Raw genomic sequence first — 20485 nt, 5'->3', positions numbered from 1 at the left:
CCGTGGGACAGTGGAGCTAAACAGAGAGGATCATTACAGTTTTACACTATAGTCCTCCGAGGACAGTGGAGCTAAACAGAGAGGAACACTACAGTTTTACACTATAGTCCTCCCAGGACAGTGGAGCTAAACAGAGAGGAGCACTACAGTTTTACACTATAGTCCTCCGAGGACAGTGGAGCTAAACAGAGAGGAACATTACAGTTTTACACTACAGTCCTCCGAGGACAGTGGAGCTAAACAGAGAGGAACACTACAGTTTTACACTACAGTCCTCCGAGGACAGTGGAGCTAAACAGAGAGGAACACTACAGTTTTACACTATAGTCCTCCGTGGGACAGTGGAGCTAAACAGAGAGGAACATTACAGTTTTACACTATAGTCCTCCGAGGACAGTGGAGCTAAACAGAGAGGAACACTACAGTTTTACACTATAGTCCTCCGAGGACAGTGGAGCTAAACAGAGAGGAACACTACAGTTTTACACTATAGTCCTCCGAGGACAGTGGAGCTAAACAGAGAGGAACATTACAGTTTTACACTATAGTCCTCCGAGGACAGTGGAGCTAAACAGAGAGGAACACTACAGTTTTACACTACAGTCCTCCGAGGACAGTGGAGCTAAACAGAGAGGGACATTACAGTTTTACACTATAGTCCTCCGAGGACAGTGGAGCTAAACAGAGAGGAACATTACAGTTTTACACTACAGTCCTCCGTGGGACAGTGGAGCTAAACAGAGAGGAACACTACAGTTTTACACTATAGTCCTCCGAGGACAGTGGAGCTAAACAGAGATTAACACTACAGTTTTACACTACAGTCCTCCGAGGACCGTGGAGCTAAACAGAGAGGAACACTACAGTTTTACACTATAGTCATCCGAGGACAGTGGAGCTAAACAGAGAGGAACACTACAGTTTTACACTACAGTCCTCCGTGGGACAGTGGAGCTAAACAGAGAGGAACATTACAGTTTTACACTACAGTCCTCCGTGGGACAGTGGAGCTAAACAGAGAGGAACACTACAGTTTTACACTATAGTCCTCCGAGGACAGTGGAGCTAAACAGAGAGGAACACTACAGTTTTACACTACAGTCCTCCGTGGGACAGTGGAGCTAAACAGAGAGGAACATTACAGTTTTACACTATAGTCCTCCGAGGACAGTGGAGCTAAACAGAGAGGAACACTACAGTTTTACACTATAGTCCTCCGTGGGACAGTGGAGCTAAACAGAGAGGAACATTACAGTTTTACACTATAGTCCTCCGAGGACAGTGGAGCTAAACAGAGAGGAACACTACAGTTTTACACTATAGTGCTCCGTGGGACAGTGGAGCTAAACAGAGAGGAACATTACAGTTTTACACTATAGTCCTCCGAGGACAGTGGAGCTAAACAGAGAGGAACACTACAGTTTTACACTATAGTCCTCCGTGGGACAGTGGAGCTAAACAGAGAGGAACATTACAGTTTTACACTATAGTCCTCCGAGGACAGTGGAGCTAAACAGAGAGGAACACTACAGTTTTACACTATAGTGCTCCGTGGGACAGTGGAGCTAAACAGAGAGGAACATTACAGTTTTACACTATAGTCCTCCGAGGACAGTGGAGCTAAACAGAGAGGAACACTACAGTTTTACACTATAGTCCTCTGTGGGACAGTGGAGCTAAACAGAGAGGATCATTACAGTTTTACACTATAGTGCTCCGTGGGACAGTGGAGCTAAACAGAGAGGAACATTACAGTTTTACACTACAGTCCTCCGAGGACCGTGGAGCTAAACAGAGAGGAACACTACAGTTTTACACTACAGTCCTCTGTGGGACAGTGGAGCTAAACAGAGAGGAACATTACAGTTTTACACTACAGTCCTCCGAGGACAGTGGAGCTAAACAGAGAGGAACACTACAGTTTTACACTACAGTCCTCCGAGGACAGTGGAGCTAAACAGAGAGGAACACTACAGTTTTACACTATAGTCCTCCGTGGGACAGTGGAGCTAAACAGAGAGGATCATTACAGTTTTACACTATAGTCCTCCGAGGACAGTGGAGCTAAACAGAGAGGAACACTACAGTTTTACACTACAGTCCTCCGAGGACAGTGGAGCTAAACAGAGAGGAACACTACAGTTTTACACTATAGTCCTCCGTGGGACAGTGGAGCTAAACAGAGAGGAACATTACAGTTTTACACTATAGTCCTCCGAGGACAGTGGAGCTAAACAGAGAGGAACACTACAGTTTTACACTATAGTCCTCCGAGGACAGTGGAGCTAAACAGAGAGGAACACTACAGTTTTACACTATAGTCCTCCGAGGACAGTGGAGCTAAACAGAGAGGAACATTACAGTTTTACACTATAGTCCTCCGAGGACAGTGGAGCTAAACAGAGAGGAACACTACAGTTTTACACTACAGTCCTCCGAGGACAGTGGAGCTAAACAGAGAGGGACATTACAGTTTTACACTATAGTCCTCCGAGGACAGTGGAGCTAAACAGAGAGGAACATTACAGTTTTACACTACAGTCCTCCGTGGGACAGTGGAGCTAAACAGAGAGGAACACTACAGTTTTACACTATAGTCCTCCGAGGACAGTGGAGCTAAACAGAGAGGAACACTACAGTTTTACACTACAGTCCTCCGAGGACCGTGGAGCTAAACAGAGAGGAACACTACAGTTTTACACTATAGTCATCCGAGGACAGTGGAGCTAAACAGAGAGGAACACTACAGTTTTACACTACAGTCCTCCGTGGGACAGTGGAGCTAAACAGAGAGGAACATTACAGTTTTACACTACAGTCCTCCGTGGGACAGTGGAGCTAAACAGAGAGGAACACTACAGTTTTACACTATAGTCCTCCGAGGACAGTGGAGCTAAACAGAGAGGAACACTACAGTTTTACACTACAGTCCTCCGTGGGACAGTGGAGCTAAACAGAGAGGAACATTACAGTTTTACACTATAGTCCTCCGAGGACAGTGGAGCTAAACAGAGAGGAACACTACAGTTTTACACTATAGTCCTCCGTGGGACAGTGGAGCTAAACAGAGAGGAACATTACAGTTTTACACTATAGTCCTCCGAGGACAGTGGAGCTAAACAGAGAGGAACACTACAGTTTTACACTATAGTGCTCCGTGGGACAGTGGAGCTAAACAGAGAGGAACATTACAGTTTTACACTATAGTCCTCCGAGGACAGTGGAGCTAAACAGAGAGGAACACTACAGTTTTACACTATAGACCTCCGTGGGACAGTGGAGCTAAACAGAGAGGAACACTACAGTTTTACACTATAGTCCTCCGAGGACAGTGGAGCTAAACAGAGAGGAACATTACAGTTTTACACTATAGTCCTCCGAGGACAGTGGCGCTAAACAGAGAGGAACACTACAGTTTTACACTACAGTCCTCCGAGGACAGTGGAGCTAAACAGAGAGGAACATTACAGTTTTACACTATAGTCCTCCGAGGACAGTGGAGCTAAACAGAGAGGAACACGACAGTTTTACACTACAGTCCTCCGAGGACAGTGGAGCTAAACAGGGAGGAACATTACAGTTTTACGCTACAGTCCTCCGAGGACAGTGGAGCTAAACAGAGAGGAACATTACAGTTTTACACTATAGTCCTCCGAGGACAGTGGAGCTAAACAGAGAGGAACACTACAGTTTTACACTATAGTCCTCCGAGGACAGTGGAGCTAAACAGAGAGGAACACTACAGTTTTACACTACAGTCCTCCGAGGACAGTGGAGCTAAACAGAGAGGAACATTACAGTTTTACACTATAGTCCTCCGAGGACAGTGGAGCTAAACAGAGAGGAACATTACAGTTTTACACTATAGTCCTCCGAGGACAGTGGAGCTAAACAGAGAGGAACACTACAGTTTTACACTATAGTCCTCCGAGGACAGTGGAGCTAAACAGAGAGGAACACTACAGTTTTACACTACAGTCCTCCGAGGACAGTGGAGCTAAACAGAGAGGAACATTACAGTTTTACACTACAGTCCTCCGAGGACAGTGGAGCTAAACAGAGAGGAACACTACAGTTTTACACTACAGTCCTCTGTGGGACAGTGGAGCTAAACAGAGAGGAACATTACAGTTTTACACTACAGTCCTCCGAGGACAGTGGAGCTAAACAGAGAGGAACACTACAGTTTTACACTACAGTCCTCCGAGGACCGTGGAGCTAAACAGAGAGGAACACTACAGTTTTACACTACAGTCCTCTGTGGGACAGTGGAGCTAAACAGAGAGGAACACTACAGTTTTACACTACAGTCCTCCGAGGACCGTGGAGCTAAACAGAGAGGAACACTACAGTTTTACACTATAGTCCTCCGAGGACAGTGGAGCTAAACAGAGAGGAACACTACAGTTTTACACTATAGTCCTCCGAGGACAGTGGAGCTAAACAGAGAGGAACACTACAGTTTTACACTATAGTCCTCCGAGGACAGTGGAGCTAAACAGAGAGGAACATTACAGTTTTACACTATAGTCCTCCGAGGACAGTGGAGCTAAACAGAGAGGAACACTACAGTTTTACACTACAGTCCTCCGAGGACAGTGGAGCTAAACAGAGAGGGACATTACAGTTTTACACTATAGTCCTCCGAGGACAGTGGAGCTAAACAGAGAGGAACATTACAGTTTTACACTACAGTCCTCCGTGGGACAGTGGAGCTAAACAGAGAGGAACACTACAGTTTTACACTATAGTCCTCCTAGGACAGTGGAGCTAAACAGAGAGGAACACTACAGTTTTACACTACAGTCCTCCGAGGACCGTGGAGCTAAACAGAGAGGAACACTACAGTTTTACACTACAGTCCTCTGTGGGACAGTGGAGCTAAACAGAGAGGAACACTACAGTTTTACACTACAGTCCTCCGAGGACCGTGGAGCTAAACAGAGAGGAACACTACAGTTTTACACTACAGTCCTCTGTGGGACAGTGGAGCTAAACAGAGAGGAACATTACAGTTTTACACTACAGTCCTCCGAGGACAGTGGAGCTAAACAGAGAGGAACACTACAGTTTTACACTACAGTCCTCCGAGGACCGTGGAGCTAAACAGAGAGGAACACTACAGTTTTACACTACAGTCCTCCGTGGGACAGTGGAGCTAAACAGAGAGGAACACTACAGTTTTACACTACAGTCCTCCGAGGACAGTGGAGCTAAACAGAGAGGAACACTACAGTTTTACACTATAGTCCTCCGAGGACAGTGGAGCTAAACAGAGAGGAACACTACAGTTTTACACTATAGTCCTCCGAGGACAGTGGAGCTAAACAGAGAGGAACATTACAGTTTTACACTATAGTCCTCCGAGGACAGTGGAGCTAAACAGAGAGGAACACTACAGTTTTACACTACAGTCCTCCGAGGACAGTGGAGCTAAACAGAGAGGGACATTACAGTTTTACACTATAGTCCTCCGAGGACAGTGGAGCTAAACAGAGAGGAACATTACAGTTTTACACTACAGTCCTCCGTGGGACAGTGGAGCTAAACAGAGAGGAACACTACAGTTTTACACTATAGTCCTCCTAGGACAGTGGAGCTAAACAGAGAGGAACACTACAGTTTTACACTACAGTCCTCCGAGGACCGTGGAGCTAAACAGAGAGGAACACTACAGTTTTACACTACAGTCCTCTGTGGGACAGTGGAGCTAAACAGAGAGGAACACTACAGTTTTACACTACAGTCCTCCGAGGACCGTGGAGCTAAACAGAGAGGAACACTACAGTTTTACACTACAGTCCTCTGTGGGACAGTGGAGCTAAACAGAGAGGAACATTACAGTTTTACACTACAGTCCTCCGAGGACAGTGGAGCTAAACAGAGAGGAACACTACAGTTTTACACTACAGTCCTCCGAGGACCGTGGAGCTAAACAGAGAGGAACACTACAGTTTTACACTACAGTCCTCCGTGGGACAGTGGAGCTAAACAGAGAGGAACACTACAGTTTTACACTACAGTCCTCCGAGGACAGTGGAGCTAAACAGAAAGAAACACAAACCTCCCCCAGGTTTCCCATAGAAACAACATGTCCTCTCTGTCTCACCCACTCTGTAACTGTTGAAACCATTCTCTTAACTCTATAGGGCAGAGGTGGCCAACCCTCCTGCAGAAATACTGGGTATGCAAACTTTTGCTCCAGCCCTGCTCTAACACACCTGATTGGTTTAGAGGAGCAGCGGATGAGTAAAGTCAGTTTAGTTGTTGATGAGAGTGTTTTTAGAAGCCAGGAGACACAGACCGAGACTCTCTTGGCTTACGGTCCTACCTCACAATCATATCAGTCTGGATGTTTCCAGTGAGAGACCTCCTCCTCTCTCTTCCTCCTCTCTTTTTCCATCACACTCTAATATGTGAGCCACCACCTGGATTCGGTCATATCTAGCAAAATTTGAAATGGTGTTTTTTACATTGGATAAAAGTAGAGAAAATGAAATGCTGCAGTTGAGGAACAATGGGAAAGTAATTCTGCTTTGAAAGTTGATAGACTTGTAATCCCACTTTTGAGAAGATGGCCTTTTAATTTGTTGATACTACTACTGGAGAGCCCTTCTTTGTCTACACCCATTCAGCATTGTTCGCACCCTCTTAAACTGTAGCACCTCCCATCTCTTTAAGGATTCCCATGTGAGGTCGTGTGGCAAACAGAGTGAGCAGTGTAGTAAGCAACCAAAGATTTCAAGACTAAAAGTGGTGAAAGTAGTAGACTACAATAAGGAAAAACTGCAGATTAAAGTACACTTTATCAGGGCCTCCTGAATGGCGCAGCGGTCTGAGGCTGCAGGAAGGTTCCTGTCTTTTTCCGTGGCTAAACCAGCTAGGCTCGTAATTTAACCATTTTATTTGTATTTACACATGGAGTACACGTTTGTTATTGAGGCACATAAAAGTTCACATGCTCCAGAAGGCATTGCTGGCCAAAAACGCATTTTGAAAAAAATATATAAAAAGACGTTCAATTGCCTCTCCTGTGAAGTAGTGACATACGGCTGGCTTCCTGAAACTGGTCACATATATGTGGAGAGGAAAGAAATATGAGAAAGAAAAAAAGAAAAATAACTCTTTCTCTCTGTACCTCTGGCTCTCAGTCTGTTGCGATACATTTTCACCATCTCCTGGAGCTGAGGGGAGGTGGATAGTCAGATGTTCTGGGAACCAGGGTCAGGGAGAGGAGGGGTACGGGCGGGGTAGAGAGAGAATGCAGGGCTACCCCACCTAGAGATGTAGAGGAAGCGAGTACAGAAAGAGAGGAGACTACGGAGACAGTTGGAGGCGAATGGTTAATATACAGGCCAGGTTGCAGAAGGAGGCAAGCAGTTAATATTCACAGAGGATGCAGGATACTCAGTTGAAGTGGACTGGGGTATTAGGTTAGGGGTCCATTGGGTAGGGGGATGTCTTTAGAGGGGGTTGTGTGTGTGTGTGTTTGTGTCTGTGTGTGTGTATTGGGGGGGTTGTAGAATTGAAACCATACCTCCAGTCCATCACCAGAGCTGCTCTGGCAGCAACATGTGGAAAGAATTTATGACCTACTTTTCATTTCCGTGTTTAATACAATATTGTTCTGCTCTGAGGGAGAGACAGAGAGGGAGAAAGCTGGTGTCGGCATTGCACTTTTGTTTTTCATCTCCTGAAGGAGCAAGTGAGCAGGGCGGAGGCAGATGGAGGGAAGGAGGGAGGTAGGGAGGGAAGTGGGGTAAGTGTGCTGGTCTGGTGTAGAGGTGCAGGAGCTCTGTCTCTGTTTCTCTCTCTCTCTCTCTGTATCTCCCTCTCTCTCTCTCTCAATTCCATTTTAATTCAATTTCTATTCTATTTCAAATTCAATTTAAGGGCTTTATTGGCATGGGAAACATATGTTAACATTGCCAAAGCAAGTGAAGTAGATAATAAACAAAAGTGAATTAACTTGTTATGGCTGCAGGGGGCGTATTGAAAAACTGGAAAATATGTGCAAATTTTCAAACGGCCTCTTAATCAATTTTTGCTCTTACAATATGCATATTATTATTACTATTGGATAGAAAACAGTCTCTAGTTTCTAAAACCGTTTTAATTATTTCTCTAAGTGGAACAGAACTATTTTTACAGTCCATTTCCTATCCGGAAGTGAGATTTCCAAAATCGATGTCGCTCTTCGAGCCCTTGTCTATAAAAGGGCATGTCACTTAGGACTGTAGAAACACGTCATACGCCTTCCTCTGGGTGTCATGCGGAAGTGAGAGAAGAAATCAGTTGATTATCTCGTCCTGTATTTGAACACAGCCTCTTTGAGTGAGTATTGCGCAGTTTATTTTTCTTTCTGGGCGCGAAGTAGCACCTGGACTCGGCTACTGGAAAACACTCTGTAAAGGTGAATATGATCTCTGGCTTAGATTTTATTTGATACATGTCACAATATCATCCTAAAGTATGTTATTTCAATATAGTTTAATTATATTATTGAAATGTTTTCTGGACTTTAGACGTGATGCGACGCAATAATTTTTTCAAGATGGAGAGGTTAGCGTCGCACTGCCAGTGTGCTTGCTAATTCAAGAGGGAAATTGTTCGTTCTGGATCGAAATAAAGACATTTCTGAACAAAGGACCCCTTGGAGAACATTCTGATGGAAGATCAACAAAGATAAGGACCCAATTTGGGATGCTTTTTCATATATCTGTCGAACTGTGCTATGCTACCGTTTGACTAGAATCAATGCTGCTGTGTGCTAGCTATTGTAGTAAGCTAATATGACGATATATTGTGTTTTCGCTGTAAAACACTACAAAAATCGGAAATATTGGCTCCATTCACAAGATCTTTCTCTTTCATTAGCTATCCACCATATATTTCTCTGAAATGTTTTATGATGTGTAATTAGTAGTTGACGTTGGTGTCTGTATTTTCTCTGGCTACTCCCGTGCGATTTCTGACTGTAGCTATGATGGTAGCAGTAATGTAAAACTGATTTATAGCTAAAATATGCACATCTTTTGAACAAAACATAGATTTATTGTGTAACATGTTATAGGACTGTCATCTGAGGTAGTTTTTTCTAGGTTATTTAGGTTGGTTCTAGGTTAGTTAGGTTCGCTTGTGCATGCTACTTGCATCCTACTTGTGCTGTGAAAAATGTCTGTCCTCTTTTTTATTTGGTGGTGAGCTAACATAAATATATGTGGTGTTTTCTCTGTAAAACATTTAAAAAATCGGACATGTTGGCTGGATTGACAAGATGTTTATCTTTCAAATGCTGTATTGGACTTGTTAATGTGTGAAAGTTAAATATTTTAAAGAAATAGATTTTGAATTTCGCGCCCTGCATTTGAGCTGGATGTTGTCATAGGTGTACCGGTGTCGGGCTGCAGCCATAACAGGATAAACAATAAACAACAATCTCTCTCTCTGTCTGTCTCTCTCTGTCTGTCTCTCTCTCTCTGTCTCTCTCTCTCTCTCTGTCTGTCTCTGTCTGTCTGTCTGTCTGTCTGTCTGTCTGTCTGTCTGTCTGTCTGTCTGTCTGTCTGTCTGTCTGTCTGTCTGTCTGTCTGTCTGTCTGTCTGTCTGTCTGTCTGTCTGTCTGTCTCTCTCTCTCTCTCTCTGTCTGTCTGTCTGTCTGTCTCTCTCTGTCTGTCTGTCTGTCTGTCTCTCTCTGTCTGTCTGTCTCTGTCTGTCTGTCTGTCTCTGTCTGTCTGTCTCTCTGTCTGTCTCTCTCGTAATATGTGCCTGTAGGCATATTGTAGTTCCAGAGCTCCCAGTCTAGACTCTAGTAGTAGACTTCTGATATTGTAGTTCTAGAGCGTCTCCTGGTGTGTGTCAAAGCCTGAACTAGAAACAGGCTCACTGCCTTTTCCTGTCAGGTCATTCTTGAGTATGGTGATGGTGAAAGGTAATATTGAACACAGACTACATGCATTGTCTCTACTTTACTAGGTCATATTAGGGATTGGGTGAAGCCTTCTCTTGCTCCTCCTGAGCAGGCCTCTATTAGGCTCTCCTATAGGTTCTGGTGTTGTACAAGGCTGTTGGAACAGAATCCATTTGCTGTTACAAGTGAAATATTGTACAGTGCAGGGCTGTTGGAAGTGGGTCTCAGACCCACAGAAGTGGCTCCATCCTTCAGCAGAGAGAGACACAGGAAGCTGAGACACAGGATTAGTTGGTTAGTTCAGTGACTGGGGAAACCCCTCTGGCTACCCTTTCCTGTTGTTGAGCTGCTGTTACCCCAGGTCACACATTGTGCGATACCCCCAGGGATTCAGAGCTGACAGCAGGGTTGTATTGTGCCATAACCCCAGGGTCGTATTGTGCCATAACCCCAGGGTTGTATTGTGCCATAACCCCAGGGCTGTATTGTGCCATAACCCCAGGGTCGTATTGTGCCATAACCCCAGGGTCGTATTGTGCCATAACCCCAGGGTCGTATTGTGCCATAACCCCAGGGTCGTATTGTGCCATAACCCCAGGGTCGTATTGTGCCATAACCCCAGGGTCGTATTGTGCCATAACCCCAGGGTCGTATTGTGCCATAACCCCAGGGTCGTTTTGTGCCATAACCCCAGGGTCGTATTGTGCCATAACCCCAGGGTTGTATTGTGCCATAACCCCAGGGTTGTATTGTGCCATAACCCCAGGGTCGTATTGTGCCATAACCCCAGGGTCGTATTGTGCCATAACCCCAGGGTCGTATTGTGCCATAACCCCAGGGTCGTTTTGTGCCATAACCCCAGGGTCGTATTGTGCCATAACCCCAGGATTGTATTGTGCCATAACCCCAGGGTCGTATTGTGCCATAACCCCAGGGTTGTATTGTGCTGTAACCTGAGGGTCGTGACGTGGGGACATGTTTGGGGAAAGACATGCATCAAGAGACTTGACTCTGGCCAGGTGTATTATTGGAATAGAGCAGAGGAGAGTCCCATTTGAAAAGAGAGTATCATATTTTTTTGCAAGTATAGTATTTTTGACCAATGGGAAATTAGAACGCTAACGTGTTCTTGAAACAGGAAATGTTCTGATACCAGAGAATGTTCTGTGGATTGACTTTAGACAATGTGCTGTTGTCATTATTCCACTCTTTTTTGAAGCTACCTTTCAAACACACAATTCAATCACACACACATTATAACTGTTGATCTGTGTAGGTCTATTATGTAGACCTACACAGGTTAGGTCTATTGTGTAGGTCTATTATGAACTAACAGTGCCTTTCTCTCCCTTCTCTCTGGTCCAGGTCTGTTTCTGATCCTGGGTCTGATGCTGTACCCTGCAGGCTGGGGTTCAGACAAGGTGCAGCTGTACTGTAGTCAGGACGCGGCTCCCTACCAGGCAGGGCTGTGTACCATGGGCTGGGCCTTCTACACAGCCATGGGAGGCACTGTGCTCACCTTCATCTGCGCTGTGTTCTCAGCCCAGGCCGAGATCGCCACGTCCTCAGACAAGGTGCAGGAGGAGATCGAGGAGGGCAAGAGCCTAATCTGCCTGCTCTGAGATGGACCAGGAGGGGAGAAGGAGAGGAATGTCAAGTCCCACCCCCTCTTCTCCACTCTGGGTCCCAGCTGTCAATCAAACGGAAGCCCCATGTTGTTTACCACTAAGACTGACTCTCTGACCTTTGACCCTGTATTGTTGTTATTGTTCATGTGGGAGAAATCTACAGTGCCAAGCTTTTCACAAACCTGTGTTTCAATGTATTTCCTCTCTCCGCCACCAGAGGTGCTGTCTGTCTGTGTTCTGTGTTATTATTTCTAATGTGTGCCAGTACCAGCTACCCTGACACCAGTATGTGTGTATTGTAAATAAGTGTGTATATACTGTACATAGGGATGATGATGATGATCTGAGAATGGTGGTCCTCTCAGCTCTGTTCAGGCTGTGTTTTAAATTAGTGTCACTCTTGCCTTGAATACTGGTGTGATGAGGACAACACCTAAAGACCAGCCTTCCTGGTGCTAATCTTCTGTTGTACCATAAAACGCCAGGTAGAAGTTGCCCCTAACTACAGATCTAGTATCACATTACCCAACCCCAAGTCATAACCTGAACCGCGAGAAGGATAAAATAATATTGTATCGCATCCCGGACCCGCAGTTAGAGGTAACTTCTACCAGCTCCAGCTTAAACCAGGTGTGAGTAACTCTACAAGGGAACCACTACTCAGTCCAGTAAACTACTCACAGACATGTCCTTAGTTTAGCATGGAATCATGATGTCCTTAAAGCTTACAGAATGTACTGTCAATTGAAATGACCAATGTATGTCTTCTTGGACCCTTGAAATGTATTGATGGGACGGACACCTACAAAAGCCACGGTTACACATGGACTGCATGAGCTAGCTAAGAAAGACTTGGACAACTTGGTCAACGATACACACAAGTATTCCTATTAGTGTATTCCTATTAGTGCCTTGTTTCAGGAAGGACTCCTATTCCTGCAACACCGAGGCAGGTCAGTTATTCCTACAACACCAGCCACAGTGCTGGAGAGAAACTGTTGAGACTTGTGTTGTTGCGTCATCATCTGACTATCACAGCTCCCCAGTCTGTCTCTCTGCCAAACCAATAAAAACAGAAAGAAAAAGACAAGAATATCTGGTCTGAGTTTTTCTCCAGCAACATTCATCTCTTTGAATGTGGGGGAGGATGGGTGAGGGAGGGAGGGAAAGAAGTGTGAGACCTTAGTTTGGGGTGGAGGGTGTTGTGGGGTGAAGTTGCCAGTCAGTGAGTGAGTGAGTGAGTGAGTGAGTGAGTGAGTGAGTGAGTGAGTGAGTGAGTGAGTGAGTGAGTGAGTGAGTGAGTGAGTGAGTGAGTGAGTGAGTGAGTGAGTGAGTGAGTGAGTGCGCGCGCGAACGAGTGAGTCTGCCTTCCACCACAGTGAAAACTCCTGCCGCTGGCACCCCTAGTCGGGGCGAGCGGGAGGGGACAATAAGTAGACCAGAGCCAGCTGTTCCCTCTCGCATGAGCATGCCAGATATTATGGAGGAAAAGTGTGCTCAAGCGGGAAAAGCGTGCTCATGCGAGAGAGGAAACGCCCACTTACACAGCCAGGAACATTGACAATTTTTTTCAGTGGTAAACGGCCTGAGTAAACTTATTTATCCATCATCTTTGCCAGTTATTCTAAGACCTGGAGAATCACAGAGATAGGAATCACAAAACTGCACACACAGGCATGTCTTACCATACTTGTGAGGACCTTTAGGGGACAAACAATTGATTCCCATTCAAAATATATATTTAAACCTAACTCCTAAACCTAACCCTACACCTAAGCCTAAAACAGATATTTTACAAGTGAGGACCGGCAAAATGTCCTCACTTCTGTGAATTCTAGTTGGTTTACTATTCTTGTGATAACTTGTATGTCTGTCTGTGAACTTTGATTGATGAACGTTTCTTTGCTACCTGCCAACTTTACGTTTTTTACTTTTTAATTACCGTTTTATATTTTTCCCTCGCTCAACTTTTTTCATTCAACATTTTCACCCCGGACGCTTTATCTGGACATGGTTCTACAGGGCCTCCACCAGCCGAAGCTAAGTAGTAACATTAACATTATGCCTTCTAATTGCGGTCGCTGTACTCATAATATACAGGAGAGCGATCACCTTATGGCACGGATAGCTGTGCTGCAAGCCCAGCTTCAGACGCAATAGTTAGGCAAGGGTCATTTAAGAGTAGGAAAGGATGAAACAGCGTCTGCCACCAATATGTACAGATAGTAGTATAAATCCCCTCGCACAGTCCTCGCAGCCGGACAATTTTCTCATGGCTTCTGGAAGGAAATGCTGTAGGAATGCTCAACCGGTGTCGCTTATTCAGCCGACAGAAACGTTCAACCAGTTCTCCCCATTAAGCAATGGGTCGGAGTCAGAGGCCAAGCCTTCTCTGGTCTCTCCTCCTCCTGTTACGAGATCTGAGACGCCGAAGCCTCCCACCATTAGCTCTGACAAATTGAAAACCCTAGTCATTGGCGACTCCATTACCCGTAGTATTAGACTTAAAATTAATCATCCAGCGATCATACACTGTTTACCAGGGGGCAGGGCTACCGACGTTAAGGCTAATCTGAAGATGGTGCTGGCTAAAGCTAAAACTGTGTAGAGAGTATAGGGATATTGTTATCCACCTCGGCACCAACAATGTTAGGATGAAAGAGTCAGAGGTCACCAAGCACAACATACTGTAGCTTCAGCGTGTAAATCAGCTAGAAAGATGTGTCGGCATCGAGTAATTGTCTCCAGCCCCCTCCCAATTAAGGGGAGTGATGAGCTCGACAGAGTCTCAACTCAATCGCTGGTTGAAAACTGTTTTCTGCCTCTCGCAAAATATAGAATTTGTAGATAATTGGGCCTCTTTCTGGGACTCACCCACAAACAGGACCACGCCTGGCCTGCTGAGGAGTGACAGACTCCATCCTAGCTGGAGGGGTGCTTTCATCTTATCTACGAACATAGACAGGGCTCTAACTCCTCTAGCTCCACAATGAGATAGGGTGCAGGCCAGGCAGAAGGCTGTTAGCCACCCTGCCAGCTTAGTGGAGTCTGCCACTAGCACAGTCAGTGTAGTCAGCTCAGCAATCCCCATTGAGACCGTGTCTAGGTTGGGCAAAACTTAGAATGGCGGTGTTCGCCTTAGCAATCTCACTGGAATGAAGACCTCCTCCATTCCTGTCATTATTGAAAGAGATTGTGATATCTCACATCTCAAAATAGGGCTACTTAATGTTAGATCCCTCACTTCCAAGGCAGTTATAGTCAATGAACTAATCACTGATCACAATCATGATGTGATTGGCCTGATTGAAACATGGCTTAAGCCTGATGAATTTACTGTAGTCTGGCCCAGGGGTGTGAAGGTGAATGGAAAGGCACTGGAGCAACGATCCGCCCTTGCTGTCTCTGCCTGGCCGGTTCCCCTCTCTCCACTGGGATTCTCTGCCTCTAACCCTATTACAGGGGCTGAGTCACTGGCTTACTGGTGCCCTTCCATGCCGTCCCTAGGAGGGGTGCATCACTTAAGTGGGTTGAGTCACTGACGTGATCTTCCTGTCCGGGTTGGCGCCCCCCTCAGGTTCGTGCCGAGATCTTCGTGGGCTATACTTGGCCTTGTCTCAGGGTAGTAAGTTGATGGTTGAAGATATCCCTCTAGTGATGTGGGGGCTTTGGCAAAGTGGGTGGGGTTGTATCCTGCCTGTTTGACCCTGCCACAGTGTCTCCCAACCCCTCCTGTCTCAGCCTCTGGTATTTATGTTGCAATAGTTTGTGTGTCGCAGGCCTAGGGTCAGTCTGTTATATCTGGAGTATTTCTCCTGTCTTATCCGGTGTCCTGTGTGAATTTAAGTATGCTCCCTCTAATTCTCTCTCTTTTTCCTCTCTCTCTTTCTCTCTGAGGATCTAAGCCCTAGGACCATGCCTCAGTACTTCCTGGCCTGATGACTACTTGCTAACCCCAGTCCACCTGGTCATGCTGCTGCTCCAGGTTCAACTGTTCTGCCTGCAGCTATGGAACCCTGACCTGTTCACTGGACATGCTACCTTGTCCCAGACCTGCTGTTTTGGACTCTCTCTCTACCGCACCTGCTGTCTCTAACTCTGAATGATCGGCTATGAAAAGCCAACCGAAATTTACTCCTGATGTGCTGACCTGTTGTACCCTCTACAACCACTGTGATTATTATTATCTGACCCTGCTGGTCATCTATGAACGTTTGAAAATTTTGCCATGTTCTGTTATAATCTCCACCCGGCACAGCCAGAAGAGGACTGGCCAGCCCTCAGAGCCTGGTTCCTCTCTAGGTTTCCTCCTAGGTTCCGGCCTTTCTAGGGAGTTTTTCCTAGCCACCGTGCTTCTACATCTGCATTGCTTGTTGTTTGTGGTTTTAGGCTGGGTTTCTGTACAGCACTTTGCTACATCGGCTGATGTAAAAAGAGTTTATAAATAAATTTGATTGATTGATGATATTACAGTCATAGTAAGTACATTTTTCCTCAATAAAGGTCCTATCAGCAAAGTCAGAACTAGTAAGGGAAAAAGTAAAATACAAGTGTCAGGTCATGAAATACTTTAAAAAAAATTCCCACGAAATTTCCCCCATGAAAAAATACTACAGTATATTATGGTTTAAATACTATAGAATTCACTGTAGTGTTTTTGCAAACCAAAGAATACTGTAGTATTTACTGTAGTCTTGCGAACATGACTATAGTATTTACAGTTTTCTATAGTATAAATGCTGTAGCTAAATCTCCCCTAAGACGCTCTCTAGCAGTTGGAGGACTAAATCACCTCAAGCTTAACATTTAAATGGACTGGAAAACAACAGTAATTTTTGAGAATAAATACACCCTTCTGGCTAGCTGACCACCGATTTTCATTAGAATTTATGTAGGTTAAGACAGGTTATTGGAGTAAAAAAAAATGCTATGTATATACATTTTGTGGGACACGCTGTATATACCACACATCATTTAATATCCAACTTTTAAACCTCTGAAAGATAGCTAACGGATTTACTAATGTTGCTAGCTTAGTTGCTAAATATTGATAAAACTGCTTAGTAACCAAAAAGGCAAGAAATTGTAAGTGTTAGATGATACATATAACGAAAAGGATAATGGCGCCGGAGTGGATGGCTGACGTTTTACGGGCTCCTAACCAACTGTGTTTTATTGTGTGTTTCTTCGCATTGTTCGTAACTTGTTTTGTCCATAATGTTGCTTCTACTGTCTCTTATGACCGAAAATAGCTTCTGGATATCAGAACAGTGATTACCTCAAACTGGACGAACCAGGCCCAAATGCCCGTCAATCGTGTGAAGAAAAGACGTAAATACACGGAACGGAGATCGGGGTGCCTTGTGAGAATTTGTCAGCGAGTTGGTAACCCTCCTTTACCATCTGTTCTATTGGCCAACATGCAATCACTGGAGAATTGACTGGATGATCTCCGTTGGAGACTATCCTACCAACGGGACATTAACAACTGTAATATCTTATGTTTCACCGAGTCATGGCTGAACGGAGACACAGATAACATACAGTTGGCTGGGTTTTCAGTGCATCGGCAGGACAGAGCAGCTTACGTCTGGTAAGACGAGGGGTGGTGGTGTGTGTCTATTTGTCAATAACAGCTGGTGCATGATGTCTAATATTTCTCTTCCACCACATTGCATGCAGGTCCTGCAGCCACTGGTCGTGGCATACTTTGGCCCTTTAAAGGCCCTCTCCAAGGTAGCTGGAGACCCCATGCTGCAAGGAGGCATGAGGACCGCAGATGTGGCCAGAGCAATAAATTGCAATGTCCGTACTGTGAGACGCCTAAGACAGCGCTACAGGGAGACAGGACGAACAGCTGATCGTCCTCGCAGTGGCAGACCAGCTGTAACAACACCTGCACATGATCGGTACAACTGAACATCACACCTGCAGGACCGGTACAGGATGGCAACAACAACTGCCCGAGTTACACTAGGAACACACTAGGAACACATAATCCCTCCATCAGTGCTCAGACTGTCCGCAATAGGCTGAGAGAGGCTGGACTGAGGGCTTGTAGGCCTGTTGTAAGGCAGGTCCTCACCAGACATCACCGGCAACAACGTCACCTATGGGCACAAATCCACCGTCGCTGGACCAGACAGGACTGGCAAAAAGTGCTCTTCACTGACGAGCTGCGGTTTTGTTTCACCAGAGGTGATGGTCGGATTTGGGTTTATCGTCGAAGGAATGAGCGTTACACCGAGGCCTGTACTCTGAAGCGGGATCGATTTGGAGGTGGAGTGTCCATCATGGTCTGGGGCGGTGTGTCACAGCATCATCGGACTGAGCTTGTTGTCATTGCAGGCAATCTCAACGCTGTGCATTACAGGGAAGACATCCTCCTTCCTCATGTGGTACCCTTCCTGCAGGCTCATCCTGACCCTCCAGCATGACAATGCCACCAGCCATACTGCTCGTTCTGTGCGTGATTTCCTGCAAGACAGGAATGTCAGTATCCTGCCATGGCCAGCGAAGACCCCGGATCTCAATCCCATAGAGCACGTCTGGGACCTGATGGACCGGAGGGTGAGGGCTAGGGCCATTCCCCCAGAAATGTTCAGGAACTTGCAGGTGCCTTAGTGGAAGAGTGGGGTAACATCTCACAGCAAGAACTGGCAAATCTGGTGCAGTCCATGAGGAGGAGATGCACTGCAGTACTTAAACGTCTTATGGATCAAATCCCTTTAGCGGGATCGATTTGACAACATCCGGTGAAATGGCAGAGTGCCAAATTCAAATCAAATTACTATAAATATTAAACTTTCACGAAATCACACATGCAATACACCAAATTAAAGCTACACTTGTTGTTAATACAGCCAACTTGTCAGATTTCAAAAAGGCTTTACAGCAAAAGCAAACCATGCTATTATCTGAGGACAGCACCCCATCAAACAAAGACAGACAATCATAATTCATCCCGCCAGGCGCGACACGAAACTCAGAAATAAAGATATAATTCATCCCTTACCTTTGACAAGCTTCTTCTGTTGGCACTCCAATATGTCCCATAAACATCACAACTGGTCCTTTTGTTCGATTAATTCCATCGTTATATATCCAAATGTCCATTTATTTGGCCCGTTTGATCCAGGAAAACACCGGTTCCAACTCGCGCTACATGACTACAAAATATCTCATAAGTTACCTGTAATCTTTGTCCAAACATTTCAAACAACTTTCCTAATACAACTTTAGGTATTTTTTTACGTAAATAATAGATAAAATTTAAGACGGGATAAACTGCGTTCAATACCGGACGAAAACAAAGTGAAGCACGTTCCAGGTTGTGCGCACCAAAACATTAGAGTGCACCTGGAGTGACACAGGAAAATAACAGGGCTACTTCTTCATTTCTCAAAAGAAAAACATCCACCAATTTCTAAAGACTGTTGACATCTAGTGGAAGCTATAGGAACTGCAAGCATATTTCTATTAAAACAGGCTTGCCATAGACAAATAATGGAAAACAGATTGACCTAAAAAAGAATTGCTTGGGGTTTCGCCTGCCAAATCAGTTCTGTTATAATCACAGACTTTATTCAAACAGTTTTAGAAACTTCAGAGTGTTTTCTATCCATATTTACTAATTATATGCATATTCTAGCTTTACTCTGGGCACCTTATTCATCCAAGCTACTCAATACTGTCCCCCGTTCCCAAAGAAGTTAATGCAGCTGGTGGCCACACCAGATACTGATTGTTACTTTTGATTTTGGGACACATTATTAAATTTTTGTTAGTCACATGTCTGTGGAACTTGTTCAGTTTATGTCTCAGTTGTTGAATATTGTTATTTTCATACAAATATTTACGCATGTTAAGTTTGCTGAAAATAAATGCAGTTGACAGTGAGAGGACGTTTCTTTTTTTGCTGAGTTTACATGTAGGTAGGGGTAAAGTGACTATGCATAGATAAGAAACAGCGAATTGTAGCAGTGTAAAAACAAAACAGCACTTGCTGTGCGGTAGCAGAGAGAACAGTTTATGACTTGGATGACTGGAGTCTTTCCTCTGACACCGCCTAGTATATAGGTCCTGGATGGCAGGAAGCTTGGCCCCAGTGATATACTGGACCGTACACACTACCCTCTGTAGTGGCTTACGGTTGGATGCCGAGCAGCTACCATACCAGGCGGTGATGCAACCGGTCAGGATGCTCTCGAGGGTGCAGCTGTATAACTTTTTGAGGATCTGGGTACCCATGCCAAATCTTTCCAGTCTCCTGTGGGGGAAAAGGCGTTGTCGTTGCCCCCTTCACGACTGTCTTGGTGTGTTTGGACCATGATCGTTTGTTGGTGATGTGGCCCCTATGATGTTAATGGGGGCATGTTCGGCCCTCCTTTTCCTGTAGTCCACAATCAGCTCCTTTGTCTTGCTCACATTGAGGGAGAGGTTGTTGTCCTGGTACCACACTGCCAGGTCTCTGACCTCCTCCCTATAGGCGGTCTCATCATTGTCGGTGATCATGCCTACCACAGTTGTGTCATCAGCAAACTAAATGATGGTGTTGGAGTTGTGCTTGGCAACGCAGTCGTGGGTGAACATGGAGTACAGGACGGGACTAAGCACGCACCCCTGAGGGGCCCCTGATGTGATTTTATACATATTTAAACCTGAGACATCTGTCACTGCAGTAATTTACATCATATCTGAATATGTTAACCTGTCAGGGTACAAAATTAACATGGATAAATCTATGGCTTTACCTTTGAATATCCCTTCTACAATCAACTTAGAAACAATATCTCCATTCCAATTGACTGAAACAGGCTTAAAATACATGAGCATATGTTACTCCAAATCTTAAAGACGTATTCACTTCAAATTATTTGCCTTTGCTCACAAAGATTAAACAGGACCTGGTTAACTGGTCTACCCTACCAAACTCTCTCTTTGGCAGGAT

The 20485-nt window shown here is 45.1% G+C and overlaps 1 protein-coding gene across 5 annotated transcripts in view; it reads left to right on the top strand.

The window, feature by feature from the left end:
• Positions 1-12625, top strand: part of LOC139544115 (LHFPL tetraspan subfamily member 2a protein-like) — a 91526-nt gene extending 78901 nt beyond the window's left edge. For all 5 annotated transcript variants that reach the window (XM_071350887.1, XM_071350885.1, XM_071350886.1 and 2 more), the window contains one exon: positions 11273-12625. In XM_071350887.1, the coding sequence (XP_071206988.1) occupies positions 11273-11529 (257 nt within the window). In that variant the 3' untranslated portion in view covers positions 11530-12625. The remainder of the gene's footprint in view (positions 1-11272) is intronic.
• The last annotated feature ends 7860 nt before the right edge of the window (positions 12626-20485 follow it).

The sequence above is a fragment of the Salvelinus alpinus genome, chromosome 18, assembly GCF_045679555.1.
Source record: "Salvelinus alpinus chromosome 18, SLU_Salpinus.1, whole genome shotgun sequence".
NCBI classification, from domain to species: domain Eukaryota; kingdom Metazoa; phylum Chordata; class Actinopteri; order Salmoniformes; family Salmonidae; genus Salvelinus; species Salvelinus alpinus.
Note: the sequence above shows the minus strand (reverse complement) of the source record. Positions and strands in the feature narration are given on the sequence as shown.